Consider the following 19530-nt stretch of genomic DNA (forward strand, 5'->3'; position numbering starts at 1 on the left):
GGTATTCATCTAATAGTATTTATTGAGCGCTTACTCTGTGCAGAGCACTGTACTAAGCGCTTGGAATGTACAATTCGGCAACAGAGACAATTCCTGCAATCCCTGGTATTGAATCCCCATGTAGCAGATGAGGGAACTGAGGCACAGAGAGGTTAAGTGACTGGTCCAAGGTCACACAGAAGGCAAGTGGCATGAGCTGGGGTTAAAGCCCAGGCCCGGGCTCTACCCACTAAACTACGCTGCTTCTCTGCATTTGGAAAATCACGGGACTCAGTTAATTGACCCTCAGCAGTAAACAAGTCTGGGTCTGGCTCCCCTCGCCTGTTTACGTTTTGTGAGAAACGCGGTTACGGGATTCCCGAACAAATGCAATTTTAAGACTCGGTTGGCACCTCATATAAAAGGAACCTGCCTCATCAAAAATTGTGCTGAAAAGGCACATTACTGAAATGTCTGACCAGTTTTTCAGAGGTGGAAATGGCCAGCCCCGGAACCATGGAGTCCGGAGGGATGGATACGAAGTCGAAGGGCAGTTTTACACTTAGTAAGCGTTCAATAAATACGATCGAATGAATGAATGAATGAATTAGACAGGCCGATGGAAAAATTTGAAGCTTTTCAGTCGTGAAACCAGAGGGGACTTCAGGCACGTGCCTTCTTTGGAGGTTTGGGGGGACAAAAGCCAGCTCTCCCCACCCTGCCCCGTGGGATGTCAATGTGCCAATGGTGGGTGCGCGTGCCGTAGTCTACAAATAATAATAATGATGGTATGTAAGCGCTTACTATGTGCCGAGCACTGTTCTAAGCGCTGGGGTAGATATATTGACGCCAGACTACTTGTTTTGTTTTGTTGACTGTCTCCCCCGTGAGCCCGTCCTTGGGCAGGGATTGTTTCTATCTGTTGCCCAATTGTACATTCCAAGCACTTAGTACTGTGCTCTGCACATAGTAAGCACTCAATAAATACGATTGAATGAATGAATACAAGGTAATCAGTTTGTCCTACGTGGGGCTTATAGTCTTAATCCCCATTTTACATATGAGGTAACTGAGGCTCAGAGAAGTTAAGCGGCTTGCCCAAAGTCACAGAGCAAGCGAGTGGCAGAGTGGGGTTTAGAACCCAAGTCCTGTGACTCCCAGGCCCGGGGTCTTTCCACTGAGCCACACCTGGCCGTCATACTTTGCCTTGTGTGCATGCCTTGTGTACATGACGTCAGTGTGTTGTCATGTGTGAGCGAGCAATGCGATGCGGTGAGGTCAAGTGCAAGGATTTCTCAAGCGCCGCCCCCGTGGACTGGTTCCTTGACATCCCCCACGGGTAGGGCTACTCCCGGCAGCTACTATGCTTTCATTCAAACGTATTTATTGAGCGCTTACTGTGTGCAAAGCACTGTACTACCGTCTTAGAGGGACCACAGAGCCCATGTCTTCTCCTTCTCCTCTTTGTCTGGGGAGCCACAGCCACTCTCTTTAAAAGTATATCGTTATTGTTTATTGTTCTATCGTAATAATAATGTTGGTATTTGTTAAGCACTTACTATGTGCAGAGCACTGTTCTAAGCACTGGGGTAGATGCAAAATGATCAGGTTGTCCCATGTGAGGCTCACAGTCTTAATCCCCATTTTACAGATGAGGTAACTGAGGCACAGAGAAGTGAAGTGACTTGCCCACAGTCACACAGCCAACAAGTGGCAGAGCTGGGACTCGAACCCATGACCCCTGACTCTCAAGCCCGGGCTCTTTCCCCTGAGTCACACTGCTACTCTCCCTGGCGCTTAGTACAGTGTTCTGCACACAGTAGGCGCTCGATAAATATGATTGGCTGACTGAAGTAATCATGGCATGCTCCTTATGGGCAGGGAACATGTCTGCTAATTCGGTCGCATTGTACTCTCCCAAGCACTTAGTACAGTGCTCTGCATGTAGCAAGCGCTCAGTACATACGATTCATTGCTTTACTAAGCACCTACTGAGCGAATTGCACAGCAAATTAAGCGCTTTGTGTTTTTTGGGAGAGGAAAGACTTCTGACCTGAAGCACTTTATTGGACATTGAATACTGTCAGAACCCTTAATATTGGCTAGTGGGCATTCTCTGTTGGATTTTAGAAAGAAATGATTTTAAAGGTATGATAGTAAAGGTGATTCTGTACTGCAGAGCGGTTTTCTGAGCAGGATTTAGAACAGTTGCACAAATGTTTTGGCTCCCCAGACTGTTTACTCGGTTCAGACATCACCTGACAAGCTCCTTGGAAGGGTTCCATGAGATCAATCAAACTTTTGGAGATGATTATTTAAAAGAAATATAAAGAAAAAGCAAGTAATCTAGTGGTTTTATAAAGCAGAAAGGGAAAGGTGATGAATATTTCCCCCATTTTAACTCATAGCACTTTCTGCTAAATTCAGCGTATATGATTTTTCTCTAAGGTTTTAAAAGCCATTTGCTACATCAAAGTAATATTAATGCGTACAAAGTATATACTGAGGTAGCTAAATTTGAGGGAAAACTGTTTACTGAAGAAGGTTTTAGCCTCAGTGATTTCTACTAATGGGATTGTGGAGTCTGCGTGTCTTCTTTGCTACGTCGGAATTCCTTAAAGCCTCACAGAAATCCTTGGCCTCATTAGGTTTATTATAGCCCATAAAATTAGTAACATTTATGATGCCGTTATGAAGTAAAAGACTGAAGATAATATTTTTATATACATGATAGATAATTATGTAAGCTGTTCACGTTTTTACTAAGAAGACTTAAAAGATATAGTACGTGGTTATCATGTCCAGTTTTCTGACCAAGAATTCTTTGGGCTCTTTTCACTATTGCACACAGGCATTTTGAAAGACTTCTTGATTTAACACTAATAGCCTGAAGAGATTCTTAAAGGAGTGCTATTGGACATGTAAAAAAATATATGAAATTTCTGAAGCTACCAAGTTTTACCTCTTCAGTAAATGAATGGTATTTATTAAGGGCTCAGTGCTTGGGAGAATACAGTTCCACAGAGTTGGTAGACAAAATCCCTGCCCTCAAGATGTGGCAATCTAGAGGAGCAGGCAGATAATAAAATAATGAGCTTAAGAGTAAAAGAAAAAACACTTTTTTTGGCATTGTCTTAAAATTTAGCTCTGGTAAATGTGCAGGATTGTCACACTTTTTCTTGAATGCTGCATCTTTATTATTTTCCTCTCAGCGGAGCTGTGAGCTATTGCCTTTTAGGCTGTGAGCCCATTGTTGGGCAGGGATTGTCTCTATCTGATGCCTAAGTGTACATTCGGAGCGCTTAGTACAGAGCTCTGCACACAGTAAGCATTCAATAAATACGATTGAATCAATGAATATTTCAGGCTCACAGGTGCTCGTACCTTCTTTGACTTTTAGTCAGCACTCCGATTCCTTCAGAGTATTTTTGTCCTGAGTAATAATGATTTTGGTTGGGGTAGAGGTCTTGACAGGTGTTATTTAGGAAAGCTCATCCAGTCAATAAATCAGTGGTATTTATTGAGTGTCTACTGAACGCAGAACACTGTACTAAGTGTTTGAGAGAGTGCAGTCCAACAAAGTTGGTAGACATGTTCCTTGCCCACAACAAGTTCTCTTGTCTCTCTCCAAAAAAGAGGAAGGATGGATTTTAAGTGAGACATCTGTAAAAAAAAAATCAAAATAATTAAACTTTTGTTTATATATTGCCTATAAATCTGTCAGTTTTGGACAAATTTCAGATTAATTAGAAAATTCTTCCCCTCTAGATTGTAAGCTCACTGCGGACAGGAAATGTGTCTTGTGACTGTTATATTATCTCAAGCACTCAGTACAGTGCTATGCACACAATGAACTCTGAGTACTGTTGATTTATTTGAAAAATTTAAGTTGAATAATTAAATTAGGAATTCTGGCAGCCCAGTGACCAGAACACAGGATTGAGAATCAGGAGACCTTGGTTCTAATTTAATTCTGCCACTTGCCTGCTTGGTGACCTTGGGCATGTTGTCTAACCCTCTCTGTGTGGAGGTTTCATCTTCTGTCAAGTGGGAATAACATACCTGTTCTCTTTCCCTCTTAGACCTTGAGCCCCGTTGTAGGACAGTGACTGTGTTTGATCCGATTAGCTTGTATTTAACCCTGCTCTTAGCACAATTGCTTTCAGTAATGAAATCAATCAGAGTTGGCTTCAGACAATGCTTTAGCATTTAATAAATGCCATCATTATTATTGTTTAGAAGACAGGTTTGCTCAAATGTTTCAAATTTGAAGTGGCAGACATATCTGTCCAAAGCAGAGGACTTTTAAAAAAAGTTTCAAGATCCCTGAAATCTTAAGGAATCCTACCTTTATGACCATATTTTAATTTGAATGAGATTTCACTTCAACCCAAGTTTTAAGAAACATAAAGGTAAATCATTTTCTGAATAACAACTCAGGATTAATATATTCTTGTCCACATTAGTGAACAAATGCATTTAACAAATGGATGTGCTGTCTAGGAAGAAAAACAAGTTTAGGTGACTTGCAAGGTTTTTACATCAACTGCTTAATGTAAATTTTATTTGCTCAGCTCAGTTTGCATTCGGTCACTGTGGATAACTCTCCCCCTCTAGACTGTGAGCTCGTTGTGGGCAGGAATGGGTCGTAGTTGGCACCAGGCGTGCAGGGAGATAGTAAACAAATTCCCTGTGCTGACCATGTGCAGAGCACTGTACTAAGCGCTTGGGAGAGGACACTACAGTCCATGGTAACTCATGGTAAAGGGCTAAATCAATTCTTTTGTAGTCATTTCCTTCCTAATGATCCTTCCTTCTTTTTTAAGGATTTCAATTTTGTGCCGTCAAGGGGACATTAGGTGGGTGTGAGTGTTAACCAGGTGGATTTTCGGAGCCCTGCGACAGCTGGGATGTTGCGGCAGAACAGCGGCAGCAACCAGCGAGATTCGGCACTGTCTCAGCTCTCGGCCTCCAATTTCTTCTCGCTGTCTCACTCTGGAAACTGGGGAATGGGGCGCAATACCAAGAGCAACTCTTTGAGCAGCATAAGCTCCAACTCCGACTGCTGCGACAACCCCGTCGTCGATCCAGAGTACATCATGCGGCTGGTGAACGACGTCCGGAAATTTGCAGACGTTTTACTCGACCTGAAAGAAACGATTCTCTCCGAAGGTGCGTATGAATTGGATTTTACTTTAACCCTCTCCCGGCGTGACACGTTAAAATCTTCATCTCCCAGCTCTGAATGGCTGCACGCCGTTGCAGCTCAGGCGGATTGTGCTGCATTTATTGTTCGGTTTGTTTCTGCCCACGATTGATGTTTACAGGAAGTGGCGGTTATTAGTTGGAGTGCTTTGCTTCCTCACTCAAACACAGGGTAATCTGTTTCCTAATCAGACATAACGCAACCCAGAGCTCATATGTTTGGTAAGTCTTTGAGGTAACTGGAAAATGAAAAGCATTTTTTTTTTTAAGCGCTTCTGTGCCTGCTGTTACACAAAGTGCTGGGGTAGATACGAGATAATCAGGTTGGACAGAGTCCCTGTCCCAAAGGGGACTCACAGCCGAAGTGGGAGGGAGAACGTGTATTGAATTTACAGGTGAAGGAACTGAGGCACAGTGAAGTTAAGCGACTTGCCCAAGGTCACATAGCAGGCAAGTGGCAAAACCGGGCAGGGAATGCCTCTGTTGTATTGTTCTTTTCCAAGCACTTAGTACAGTGTTCTGCACCCAGTAAACGCTCATTAAATACGATTGAATGAATGAATGACCCAGATCCTCTGATTCCCAAGCCTATGCTCTTTGCACTGAGCCACACTGCTTTTCTAGCCGGTCTGTGGTTCTCTTCAGATTGACCGATTTGACCTAAAGGAAATTTTGAGGGCATTTGAAACACTAACCTGAACGTTACCTTTAACTGCAACTCAACCCGTTGATCTTTAACAGTTAATGTTTTTGTAAATCGAAAGCACACACGTGGACACCTTGGTTTAGGTTCAGTTTCCTACACATAAGTACGAAACTTGTTTTAGTCACACTTGAAATTTCTCTCCCTCTAAAGTTAAACATCTTATTTTTATTTTATGAGGCACATTCATTTGTGGACTGAGCCAAGAGTATCGAATTACAGGTGGATGTGACAGGGAGGTTAGAAGAGCAACTTTGCCATCTTTGCTATTTAGAACAGTTGCTCTCCGTAGCAGTGAATTGAATCCTCTCTTTAAATCGATTGACAAATGAATCGATAAATCAGGGCTAATCTAGTTTTTAGATTAATTGGTTGTTAAAGGCAGGCATATTCTTTCTGAGAAGTTTGGAGCACTAGCTCTTAGATAATTGCTTTTTTTTCATCTTTCTATCTCTTGGGGAGATATTAAGATTCCTGTGATTCAAGTGACTGAGCTCCTGACTCATTTAATGTCTGTGGCTTATGTGTAATCATTTGGTACCTAGTTTCTTTTCTGTTTGTGGCCCAATTGTTCACACAATAACAAAGAATTCTGTCTTTAAGTGAAAATGCACGGTCTCAGCTTTACCACAGTCAAAACAGAGAATGGAGGATTGGGGGACACAGCATCTAATGTTTATAAGCCTGAGTTAGGGAAATGCAAAAATGATGACACACCCATGTCTTCTGTAGCATAAACTCTTTCCAGGTAATTTAGTTTTTGCTAGTTTGCTGTTTATATTATTTGCAGAGCCTATTTCTGCTATGACTGAAATAAAGCGGATATTGACAGATTTAAATTTCATGTTATCAGCTTCGTCGGGTGATGCTGCTGATTTATAGATGTGAGTACTACTTAGAACACGATTAGAATTTATATACTCTACTTCCCTAACAGTAACCCGTTTTCTTCTGTGGAACAGATGCTTGGAAAAGCAGTGTGGCTCAGTGGCTTAGAGAAGCAGCGTTGGCTTAGTGGCAAGAGCCCAGGCTTGGGAGTCAGAGGTCGTGGGTTCTAATCCCGTCTCCACCATTGTCAGCTGTGTGACTGTGGGCAAATCACGTAACTTCTCTGTGCCTCAGTTCCCTCATCTGTAAAATAGGGATTAAGACTGTGAGCCCCACGTTGGACAACCTGATTACCTTGTCTCTACCCCAGCGTTTAGAACAATGCTTGGCACATACTAAGGACTTAGCAAATACCATTATTATTATTATTGTTATGAGGGACAGAAGAGGTGTTAACTTTCCTGTTCATTTAATAACTTAACTTTGAAGCCTAATTATGACTGACTCAGTGGCAACTCAGTTAACCTCTTTATAGTTGAGATGTTCCAGATATATCCAGTAACTTGTTTGTCAAGTGCAGTTGAGTATGCCCAACCAAAATGACCGGATGTGCCATTCATTTTGAGTAGTAGGCACCTCACGGGAAACACTGCCAACACAGACCTTTCTTAACTGGTTTCTATTTAAATTGGGAGACAATGCTTGAAGCCAGAAAAGTAGCCTGACCAATTTATTTCTCTCAATTAAAAGGGGAAAAAAAAAAAACCTCGCCATGAAACGGAGTGAATTGTTCCTTTCAGCGTATCAGTTATAACCAGTTTGTGTCAGAGCAGTAGAATTTTCACCTTTTGCTTTAGGTCCTCAATGTCATCTTGGGACCTCTTGCCGTCTTTCATTTCTCATATTCAATCTACTGCCAAACCCTGCCAATTTTTTTTTTTTTGATGGATTTTGTTAAGCATTTACTAGTTGCCAGGCACTGTTCTAAGCGCCGAGGTAGATACAAGGTAAACAGATTGGGCACAGTCCTTGGTCCACTTGGGGCTCACAGGCTTAATCCCCATTTTGCAGGTGAGGTAACTGAGGCACAGAGAAATGAAGTGACTTGCCCAAGATCACACAACAGATGAGTGGCAGAGGCAGAACCCAGATCCTTCTGACTCCCAAGCCCCTGCTCTGTCCCCAAGGCCCACGCTGCTTCTCATTTTTCCTTCTTGATAGCTCCCTGATCTACCCCTTTCCCTTCCCAAATGAGCTACCATCCTGGTAGACATGTTGCAGCTAGACTATTGCATCAGCCTCCTTTCTGGTCTTCCCTGCCTCCAGCCTCTTCTCACTCCAGTCTATATAATAATAATAATAATAATGTTGGTATTTGTTAAGCGCTTACTATGTGCCGAGCACTGTTCTAAGTGCTGGGGTAGACACAGGGGAATCAGGATGTCCCACGTAGGGCTCACAGTCTTAATCCCCATTTTACAGATGAGGTAACTGAGGCACTGAGAAGTTAAGTGACTTGCCCACAGTCACACAGCTGACAAGTGGCAGAGCCGGGATTCGAACTCATGACCTCTGACTCCAAAGCCCGTGCTCTTTCCACTGAGCCACGCTGCTTCAGGCTTCTTATAGTGTTTTTCCACCAGCAATCACCAGCATTTATACATTTAATTTACACCCATCCTCATGGATACTATTCTCCTCTACCTCCGATAACTCCCTTTCATTACTCTGTAAATATTTTCAAGCCCGGCTCCTCCATTGGACTGTTAGTTCCTTGTGGATAATGTGGCACTTCCTTGCTTCCTTCCCAAGTGCTTTTCACTATCCTCGTGTCTCTCTTCTGCCTGTATTTATGCTTACTCCTTTCTTCCATCCCCCACAATTTCACAAATCTAGACTCCTGGAAATTTTAAATAAGCTGATTTACTTTTAATCACAAAATTTTTAAATAAGTCTTAAGTAGACAATCCAGAGCACACCATAACTGCTCCTAATAATAGTGAGGCACAGCAAGAAGAGACTATCCCATGAGATGAGGGGATTAAGGTTTGGAAGCATGTTTAGCCACTGAAATTTCATTTAAAATCCCTTAAGGATGTTGATCGGTGTGAGGAATTCTTTTCTTGAAAATTTAATTCCTTGATGTCATCCCTGACAATTAGGAACCTCCAACGTTTTGCCTAAGTGTACGGTCGGTCAATTTAACATAGTAAATCATACAACACACTATCATTAGGTCTGCACAGTCTAAGTGAAATGGAACAGCAAGCAAGTAATTTAGTCTCCAGATTACATTTGTTTGGTTCGAATACTCTATCTGATTGGTCTGTCTACATGGTGCAAATAAACCTGCTCAGTAAACCAACGGTATTTATTGAGTACTTGCCATGGGCAGAGCATTGTACACTAAGCACTCAGGAGAATACAATGTAAGATGTCTTTCATTTCACCTGGGCTGTGCAGAGTCAGTCAGTACATACTGAGCACACACAAAGACTGTCCATTCTGATGTGATGTTTGTCGTTTGCAATCCCTGGCCCTATTTTCGGTTTTCCGCAGTCATTTACTCCCAAGTTTACAGCTGGGAGGCAACGTCTGAGGTGTTGTTTCACTGAGTTCTTAAAATGTTTCATCTGACATCCTTGTGGCCAGGGAAAGTGTCTACCAACTCTACTGTATTCTCTCCCGAGCATCTACCAAAGTGCCCAGCTTACGGTGGGCACTCGGCAAATACCATTGATCGATTGACCCTGCTTTCTGTTACCCAACTCGTTAGTCAATGACTGTTTGGGTGTCCTTCTCTGGTCCATTTTCCTCACATGACCCCACCAGTCACAACTATGAAGGGGACAGCACAGTTTTAGCACTCGAAAGCAGACATCATTCTAGAATTTCATCTTCTGTGATCTCGCCTTGATGTTAAGTGTAGCTTTTAATGCTTCTGGCACTGCTCTAATAATTTGACATGGCATCTCTGGGACTCCAGGATTCACCACTTGACTGCCCCTTTGTACACCTTTAACGTCACTGTTCTTTCGCACTCCACTTGATGGACTTCTCTATTCGACTCTACTTTGTGCCAGTGCATCATTTGTCGGGGTTCTGCTTAGTGGCAAAGTCTAGCTTCGTGTCGCCAGTTCGTGTTTTTGGTTGTGTGAATGGCAGGTGAAGGCTGATAAATTACTTTGTGGTTTTTTCAGATCTGTTGGCCACTCTGTCACTGCAGTCACACTGGGATCCTAAGAGGTTCCATAAAGTGGCCCACCTGAAATGGCAACCGTTTTCCACTCTTATTTAGCTCGTGTTTAAAATAGAGCACAAGGAATGAGGTTCACTCAGTTCTTCCATAGTGTGCCTTTCCGCTACACATTTTGGATTTGTAGTGGCTGGGAATTAGGAAGCCTTCTTCCAACAACAGGGGCCGTCTGGTAGAACATGTGATGTCGGAATAAACCCATGCGTACACACGTGTGCATGCTTACGCATTTCTGGCATCGGTTAACTCTCATCACAAGTTTTCCTTCACGCAAGGTTCATCGAGACTGTTCAACCTGCATTTTAGACTCTGAGCTTATTGCGGGCAGGGAACGTGTCTACCAACTCTCCCAGGTGCTCAGTACAGTGCTCTGCACAAAGAAAGCCCTCAAGAAATGCCGGTGATTGAGCACAGGATAACCGAGTGCACTTTCGAAGAAAATCAGCTTTGGGGGATGGTTGAGGAACTCAGACCGTAAGCTCGTTATGGGCAGGGAACGTGTCTGCTAATTCTGTTGTTTTGTACTCTCCCAAGTGCCCAGTACAGTGCTCTGCACATAGTAAGTGCTCAATAAATGCACTTGATCACTAGTGATTGATCACTACTACTACTAGTGATTACTAGTGATCACTACTAGTGATTGATCACTACTGGATTCAGAAATAACTGCCAAGAACCTGAGGTTAGTATTTTATGGAAGCGTGAATAAATACACCTTCTCTTTAAAGCAGTCCAAAGGAGGAAACCATCTTGAAATGTAGTTTGGGGTTAATCTTAAATGTACTTTGCAAATCACTTTAGGGCCACGTAGAAACCTGGCATTCATAGAGGGCCTAGGTTTTGGCTTCGACCAAAAGCCACGCGCTTTCTGTGCTGGTGTCTGGATCAGAGGTTTCTGGGGAAAAAGCCACGACATTCCTAGGAGGAGGATTCTGTTTCCAGAATGTCGTGGCAGCAGGTTAAACTGGAGCCTGTGAACGGGAGCAGTTGATCTCGCTCTTCACCCCGTGCGTGGTGGGTGAAGGGAAAGACTGCTCCCGCTACCACCAATTTCGGCCTTTTTTCCTTCCTCCAGAAGATGAAAGGAAGTTGCTGACTCCCCATTTCTGGCAGCGGTGACTATTGTTAGACCCAATTTAGTCATATAAACACATGCCAAGTGGCATGCCTGACACAAATAGTAATCATCTAATTACAGAAAAGCACCCCTATTAGACCACCCTAGGGTAGAGTGAAAAGGGAATCTAATGCCTCCTAGGATACCTGCCCTCAGCCAGGATCAAAGCTCTGGTAGGATTCTTGGCATTGCATCAGTAGCTTTAACGGTCAGATTTGGTTTGCACTCTGGTGGGTTGTGTTTTTATTTTTGTTTTGTTTTTTTCTTACTGTATTTGTTAAGCGCTTACTATGTGCCAAGCACTGTTCTAAACTCTGGGGTTGGTACGAGTTAATCAGGTTGGACACGGTCCCTATCCCATATAGAGCCTTAATCCCCATTTTACAGATGAGATAACTGAGGCACAGAGAAGTGAGGTGATTGGCAGAATAAGAGAAGCAGCGTGGCTCAGTGGAAAGAGCACAGGCTCGGGAGTCAGAGGATGTGGGTTCTAATCCCGGCTCCGCCGCTTGTCTGCTGTGTGACCTTGGGCAAGTCAGTTAACTTCTCTGTGCCTCAGTTACCTCATCTATAAAATGGGGATTAAAAGCGTGAGCCCCACGTGGGACGATCTGATTTCCCTATATCCACCCCAGTGCTTAGAACAGTGCTTGACACTTAGTAACCACTTAACAAATACCATAATTATTATTATTTTGCCCAAGCTCACACAGCAGACAAGCGGTGGAGCTGGGTTTAGAATCCAGGCCCTTCTGACTCCCAGACCCGGGCTTCTTCCACTGGGACACACTGCTTTCTGACTGGTAGAAGAAATAGGAGACTTGGCAGTAAAAGTTGATTGAAGTACCAATTGGGACAGGTGTCTGTATTTATCTTTATGCCCTTGTGTTTTCTGGACTTTATCTGACAATCAGTAGCATTTATTAAGCAGAGCCCTACAGTGGGCAGAACACTCTGTGGGGTGAATGCAGGAGAGTTAGTAAACTCCATCACTGGAGTTTACAATCTAGGGAGGAATTTACAATGTAATACTCTGATGATTAAGATCCAGAGACCAGATTTACGATCAGTTTCAGAGGCATTAAAGGAAACAGTGAGGAGAAGAGGTAGGCGAGCAAGTTCAAGAAGGCTGGAATGAACAGGGTGAGTGTTAGGTTTAGATGGAATCCCTTTACTTTAAGGGAAAGAATGCATTGTCATCTGGACCCGATCCAAAGTTTTGAGATGTCATCTGTGTTATATTAGCTGCAAAGTATTGCCAAACTCATACCGACCGGTGCTCGGGATCGCAGGCTTTATGGATCTTGTCGCCGATCCGTATTTTGGCTGCTCATTTCCGTGTGCAGAAATCACCATAAGGAAAGACCATAAAGACTTGTTTGACCCCTGCACTTCATAATGCAGCTTTTATTTGAGATTAACTCAGGGGAATCCCAAAGTCCATAGGACTGTGCTTTTATTTTCTGGTGATGGATAGTCATATGGTTAATGGGAGAATGGGGGAAGATTGTTTTTAACAGGTGCGGATTTCAGGATGAGGACCTCATCAAGAGCATTTATTGAGCCCCGACTGTGTTCAGATTTTACAAAATGATGATGGACGTGGGTGAGGCCAGCATGGAATTGTTCACCGAATCCCGTGTCCCCAAAACAAGTGATCCATCAGTCAGTTACATTCACCGAGCACTTACATTGTGCTGAGTACTGAACTTGGCGCTTGGGAGAGGTGCGTGATTTACTTATCAGTATCTGTCTCCCCCTCTAGACCGTAACCTTGTCGGGGGCAGGGAACGTGCCCTCCAACTCTGTTGTCCTCTTGCTCCGCGTTCAGGGAACACTCAGTAAATACTGTTGATAAATGCCACTGGTGATAGAAAAGAAGTGGAAACCTCTCTCTCACATGATATACTAATGCAGGAAGCGGTGCAGGAAGAAAAGATCAGTAGGTTACGAGAGCTTTGAATAAATGTGTTCTGTAGTGGTCTATAATCATTGGCAGTGGGAAAATCTTGGATGTTAGGTGAAAAGTTCATTCATTCAGTCATATTGTTTGAGTGCTTACTGTTTGCAGAGCACTGTACTAAATGCTTGGAAAGTACAATTCAGCAATAGAGACATTCTTTGCCCACACCGGGTTTATAGTTTATAAGGGGGAAGACAGGCATAAAATAATAATTATAGTATTTGTTAAGTGCTTCCTATTTGTCAAGCACTGTTCTAAGCGCTGGGATAGATACATGGTAAGCAGGTTGTCCCACTTGGGGCTCACAGTCATAATCCCCATTTTACAGGTGAGGTAACTGAGGTGCAGAGAAGTTAAGCTGTTTGCCCAAGGTCACACAGTAGGCAAGTGGCCGAGCTCAGATTAGAACCCACGTCCTCTGACTCTCAAGCCTGTGCTCTTTCCACTAAGCCATGCTGCTTCTCATCAAAACAAATAAAAAGTATAAATAAATAGAATTATAGATATATATATCAATCAAAATAAGTAAACAGGAATCAATATAAATAGAATTATAGATATATACATACATACTAAATGCCGTGGGGCAGGGCAAGAGCAAAGGGAGTGAGTCCAGGTGATGTGGAAGGGAGGGGGAGCTGAGGAAAAGGGGGGCTTTTAAAAGTTAAGCATGTTAGCTGACCCCTTCCTAACCTTTAGGAGGGATGTCAAAGAGGGCAGCTCTCACACTGTTCTTCCAGGCATCCTGTTTGCCACCGAGGGGAAACAAAAAAGAATTCTGAGTCAGATGGACCGTTGCCTTGAATCACTAGTGTAGTTTCTTGAATTATTCCATCCTAGAGTCAGATGGACCGTTGCCTTGAATCACTGGTGTAGTTTCTTGAATTATTCCATCCTAATGAGCTGCATACTTTCTAGCTGTGATTATTTAAGGGCTGCAGGAATCCAGTGTCGAAGCAGTTGATATTTTAGTTGTCAGTTGTCTCTAATTTTCTTTTGTCCAATTAAAAGTAAAAGACGATTTGAGGTGAGAGGCTGGAGTAAAGGACAAAAAGTGCCCCCGTTTCTGCTTTGATAGGACAAATGACAGGGTTTGGTCATTCTTACACTAGTTATTTTCACTGGAGGGTTACTCTGCAGTCCTTTCATTCTTGTACAGATGTGGAGACTTGCAGTTTCAGATCTCTATCCAGTGTTATTAAAGTGCATTATGAATAATTACAAGGGTAAATTCTGCATCTTATATTAAAATGCTGAAACACTCAATTATCCATACGTGCTTGAGTTTAATTATAATACACTATCTGAATGCACTTTTAAAATGCACTGTAACTACTACTTCAACTTTGCGGTTAGCGACTACCGTCAAGGTTATAATTTTATATATTTCAGAGGGTGATCTGGTTGTTTTTTTGAATAAGGACTTTGTTACTCTCTAGATTCATATTTCCAAAATGGTGATTTTCTTTAATTGGCTATACCCCAGCCATAGTTTGGGGTTAAAATACTGGCACCCATATCAACTTAAAACTTTGTTCCTTAGTACAGGGTAAGTGTGAAACTCAAATTCTGCAACATAGCTGCAGGCCTTGTTAAGCTGCCCAAATCTTTCCCTTTGCAGATGGGAGAAAAGCATATCTATCAGTCTCTGAATTTGGAGTCTCCGCAAGATGAAAAAGTTGGTAAAAAGTAGGGAGGCGTGAGGAAGAGCATGAGAGTTTAATAGCCAGATGAATAGCCCCTGAATATTTTTATTTTTTTTAAGTTAAGATTAAACAAATAAAATTCAAAAATTTTGTGCTTTTTCTTAATCTCTTCATCAACTTAATTGATTTAGATCAGTTAAGATTGAATACGAAGGAATTAAAAATTGACCAAAGGTAATTTAACTCCTTTGTATGATGATCAATAACTTTCATTAGGTGTTGATAATGTGTGAAGCACTATTCTAAATGCTGGGGAAGATGAATGAACATTGATTCACATCTGGTCTCTGGCCCACAAGGAGCCCACAGTCTACAGGGGGTGGGATTCACAAACTCGTATTGAAAAGCCCGTAATGAAAATGAACCGTACCTTGGAAAAGCTGATACATTAGAACGCCAGCAAAAATTCTTAAAAGGACTCTGCTACGCTTTAAAATACGGGAGCCGGTCCTTGGACTCACAGTTGGTTCCTGAAATAACAACAAAAAAATGCAACAGATGGAAGCAGTTTTCCTATAGGAACAATGCTGTCAGTGCATGGTCCTGAACTGAAACTGCAGTCTCTTTTTTAACCAAATTACCCCAAATTGTGTATTCAGTCAGTTACAGGTGAGTAGTAGGGCTACGTGAATGTATGTGATCCCGCCTCTCCTCCGCCAAACTAACTCTCTTCCCCTCTTCAAAGCCCTACTGAGAGCTCACCTCCTCCAGGAGGCCTTCCCAGACTGAGCTTCCCCTTTTCCCTCTGCTCCCTCTACTGCCTCTCTGCCCCCCTTCACCTCCCCTCAGCTAAGCCCCCTTTCCCCCCTTTCCCTCTGCTCCTCCCCCCTTCCTTCCCCCCCAAGCACTGTGCTCATTTGTATATATTTTTATTACCCTATTTATTTTGATAATGAGGTGTACATCCCCTTGATTCTATTTATCATGATTAGGTTGTCTTGTTTTTTGTCCATCTGTCTCCCCCGATTAGACTGTAAGCCCATCAATGGGCAGAGATTGTCTCTATCTGTTGCCGAATTGTACAGTCCTAGCGCTTAGTACAGTGCTCTGCACATAGTAAGTGCTCAATAAATACTATTGAATGAATGAATGTTGAATCAGGCGTTCCACAACAGGGTAGCTAGCTGACTTTTACTCATAATTTAACTTAATAATGAGAAAGGCAGGTCAGCTCTCCCAGGTGAGTCTACCTGGTGGTCAGGTAAATATCCCTCTCCCACAGTCTTCTGCTTCCCCCGTCCTCCCTTAAGTTCCCTCCACCTTTTCCTCTTCCTCCCATGGCTTTTAAAATTATTTTCCCATTTCCCCATGTGTATTATGGACTCCTCCCTCCCTCTCTCCACTGCCTGTGACCTCAGAGGTAGTGCCATAAAGCAGGTTCATGTTGTAAAGTCAGAACCAATGTGTGGTAAAGCTGAAAGGAAGGTGTAATTTAGAAAGTGCCACCATCTTAAACTGGAAATATCCTTGAACACCTTACTACTCTCGGTAAGCACTCCAGTTTGGGGAAAAAGCACCATAACCAGCTCACTGTTGAATTGCAAACATCTCCACTGTGGACAATAGAATCAACATATTGGAATGCGATAGATATGGGGAATTTCCCATATCTTCGCCTTCTGGGATAACTGGCCCCTGGTAAAAAGAGTATTCTTTCTTATAATAAAAATAATAATGATTATTATGCTATTTATTACTATTTGCCAGGCGCCGTACTCAGCTTTGTAATGGAGACAAGCGAAGTGGGTTGGAGCAGCTTAATCCCCATTTTACAGATGAGGTGACTGAGGCCCAGAGAAGTGAAGTGATTTGCCCAAGGTCACACAGCAGACAAATGGCAGATCCGGGATTAGAACCCATGACCTTCTGACTCCCTCTACTCTATCCACCATGCCATGCTGCTTCTCTTATGCTTCTTATCTCTTATGTGTCCCAAAGTCAGATTCGGGTATTGGATTCACTCTGCAGCACAATATGCTAAATGATTTATGCCTATTTGTCCTTACTCTTATCCTACTACATTCCTCTCAAACCAACCTACTCGCTGCACCTCCTTCTCGCCTCTCTTCCTGCTGACCTCTCAATCTCACTCTCTCTGCTTCCTGGATCTCCTTCCCCCTTCACATCTCCCACATCTCTGCTCTCCCTATCTTCAAGGTTCTCCTGAAATCACATCTCCCCTAGAAAGCCTCTCTTATTAATCTCATCTCCCCATCCTCCGTCTCCCACAACTGCTGCCTCAGCACTTCTGCGTCACCTAAGTAACTGGGTAAGAACCGTAATGGTATTTGTTAAGCACTTACTATGTGCCAAGCGCTGTACTAAGTGGTGGGGGAGAGAGAAGGAAATCAGGTCAGATGCAGTCCCTGGCCCATGTAGGCTTCACAGTCTACGTAGAAGGGAGAACTGGTATTGAATCCCCATTTTGCAGATGAGGAAACTGAGGCACCGTTCAATGAAGTGACTTGTACAAGGTCACACAAAAGGCAGAAGAGGGGGAGTCAGGTTTAGAACCCAGGTCCCCTGATTTCCAGACCTGTGCCCTTTCCCCTAGGCCATGCTGCTTCTCACTCCTTCCCTACCATTACAGGTAACTTTGTACTCTATTGCTTCCTGTTACTTGCAGTTTATTTTAGTGTTTGTCTCCTCTTCTAGATTATAAGGTCCTTGAAGTCAGGGAGCTTATCTATTAACCCTACTGTACTCTCCTAAGCATTTAATAGAGTGCTCTGCACACAGTAAGTGTTCAATAAATTCCACTGATTGATATACTGAGTAGTCTGCTATACTAAATTTTAACCTTGGCTGCCTTGATATTATTTGTAACTCCCAGGGTAACTGGGGTATCAGTCTATCATTTAAGTTGCTTGTGTTTTGGGCAGATACTGAAAGGAGACAATATGACATAAACCCATGCCATGCATATATTACCAAATGTGTGAATCTTATCAAAAAAAGAGATGGCCACAGCAGCTCAATTTACCCTTCGAGTTAGAAACCGGACAATCTATATCCTAAGCAGAAACTAATCTTCTGTCTCAAAGAGATTATGTTCAGGTGATTATTCAATTATTCAATAATTATTCAATTCAATTTCAGCGTCATACGGAAAAATGATTTGGAAGCAAGTGGTACCTTTAGGCCTTCTACCGAGTGAAGACCTTCTAGAAGAGGTTTTTTTGTTTTTTGTTATTTAATGGTATTTGTTAAGCACTTACTATTTCCCAGGTACTCTACTAACATGCATATTAGACACAATTCTTGTCCCACATGTGACTCACAGTCTTAACCCCCATTTTACAGATGAGATAACTGAAGCCCAAAGAAGATGAGTGACTTGCTCACGGTCACACAGTAGATAAGTAGCTTAGTTGGATAAGAACCCAGGTCCTTTGACTCCCAGGCCCTAGGCATTAGGCCACGCAGCTTCTCTGAGTTCAAAACACAGAAAAATCAAGTTAACACTTGATTTATAATGGGACTTTGAATAGGCTTATCTTGAGGAAGACTATTTGGAGCTATGATTTTTTTTTTAGCCAAAGAGTTGACATTTTTGTGTTTCTTCTAATACATTGTAAGGCACTGTCCATAAGGCTCTGCCTCTGAGAATCAGCTACTTCAGATCAATCAGTCAGTGGTATTAACTGAGCACTTAGTATTGCAAAGCTCTGCAATACAAGAGAATTAGCGGACAGGTTCCCTCCCCATAATGAGCTTATTGTCTAGAGGGGGAAACAGAAAAACTAAAATGCCAAGCAGCATATGTCACTGGAACTTTCCTGCTGGAAAAGGATGAGTTAGGGTTTCAACACTGCTGGAACACAGATTCTCTCATATATAATATCTACTCATCAGTTCAAGTACTCTTCTAGTAGCCTGGGGAATTCAGTCATTCATTTATACTTATTGAGCACTTACTATGTGCAGAGCACTGTACTAAGCACTTTGGAGAGTGCAATACAACAATACACACATTCTCTGCCCACAGTGAGCTTACGGTCTAGAGGGAGCAAACAGTTGCGGTGAAGAATGGTAGTGTGATTCTCCTGCAGCACATTTTGCAGAACGGGAAAAATGAACTCATCCATGGCATTAGGCAAGGAATAGAGGGAAAATTCTGCAGGGTGGTGGCTAAGAAGGAGCACGGCATAGTAGATAGAGCACGGACCTGGGAGTCAGTAGATCATTGGTTCTAATTCTGGCTCCGCCACCTGCCCGCTGTGTGATCTTGGGCAAGTCACTTCACTTCTCTGTGACTCATTTACCTCATCTGTAAAATGGAGATTGAGACCGTGAGCCCCATGTGGGACAGGGACTGTGTCCAGCTGGATTTGCGTGTATCCACCCCAGTGCCTGGCACATAGTAAGTGTGTAACAAATACTGTAATTATTATTATTTACTAGAATTCTGTTTTGTCAATCAATCGATGGTGTTTATTGAGCATTTACTGTTTGCAGAGCACTGGGGAGTACATTACAATAGAGTTGGTAGACACGCTACACTGAAGTGCTGTTGGGCCGGGGAGGATATCAATCAATGGTCTTATTGGGTGCTTTCTATGTAAGAGCACTGTACTAAGTGTGGAGAGAGTACAAGACAGCAGAGTTGTATCCCGTGGCTCAGTGGAAAGAGCCCGGCTTTGGGAGCCAGAGGTCATGGGTTCAAATTCTGGCTCTGCCATCTGTCAGCTGTGTGACTGTGGGCAAGTCACTTCACTTCTCTGTGCCTCAGTTCCCTCATCTGTAAAATGGGGATGAAGACTGTGAGCCTCA

The 19530-nt window shown here is 42.9% G+C and overlaps 1 protein-coding gene across 2 annotated transcripts in view; it reads left to right on the forward strand.

The window, feature by feature from the left end:
• Positions 1–19530, forward strand: part of ARHGAP29 (Rho GTPase activating protein 29) — a 107870-nt gene that overhangs the window by 4385 nt on the left and 83955 nt on the right. For both annotated transcript variants that reach the window (XM_007667459.3, XM_007667460.3), the window contains exon 2: positions 4806–5151. In XM_007667459.3, coding sequence (XP_007665649.1) covers positions 4890–5151 — 262 coding nt within the window. In that variant the 5' untranslated portion in view covers positions 4806–4889. The remainder of the gene's footprint in view (positions 1–4805; positions 5152–19530) is intronic.

This window comes from Ornithorhynchus anatinus, chromosome 4, assembly GCF_004115215.2.
Source record: "Ornithorhynchus anatinus isolate Pmale09 chromosome 4, mOrnAna1.pri.v4, whole genome shotgun sequence".
Taxonomy (NCBI): domain Eukaryota; kingdom Metazoa; phylum Chordata; class Mammalia; order Monotremata; family Ornithorhynchidae; genus Ornithorhynchus; species Ornithorhynchus anatinus.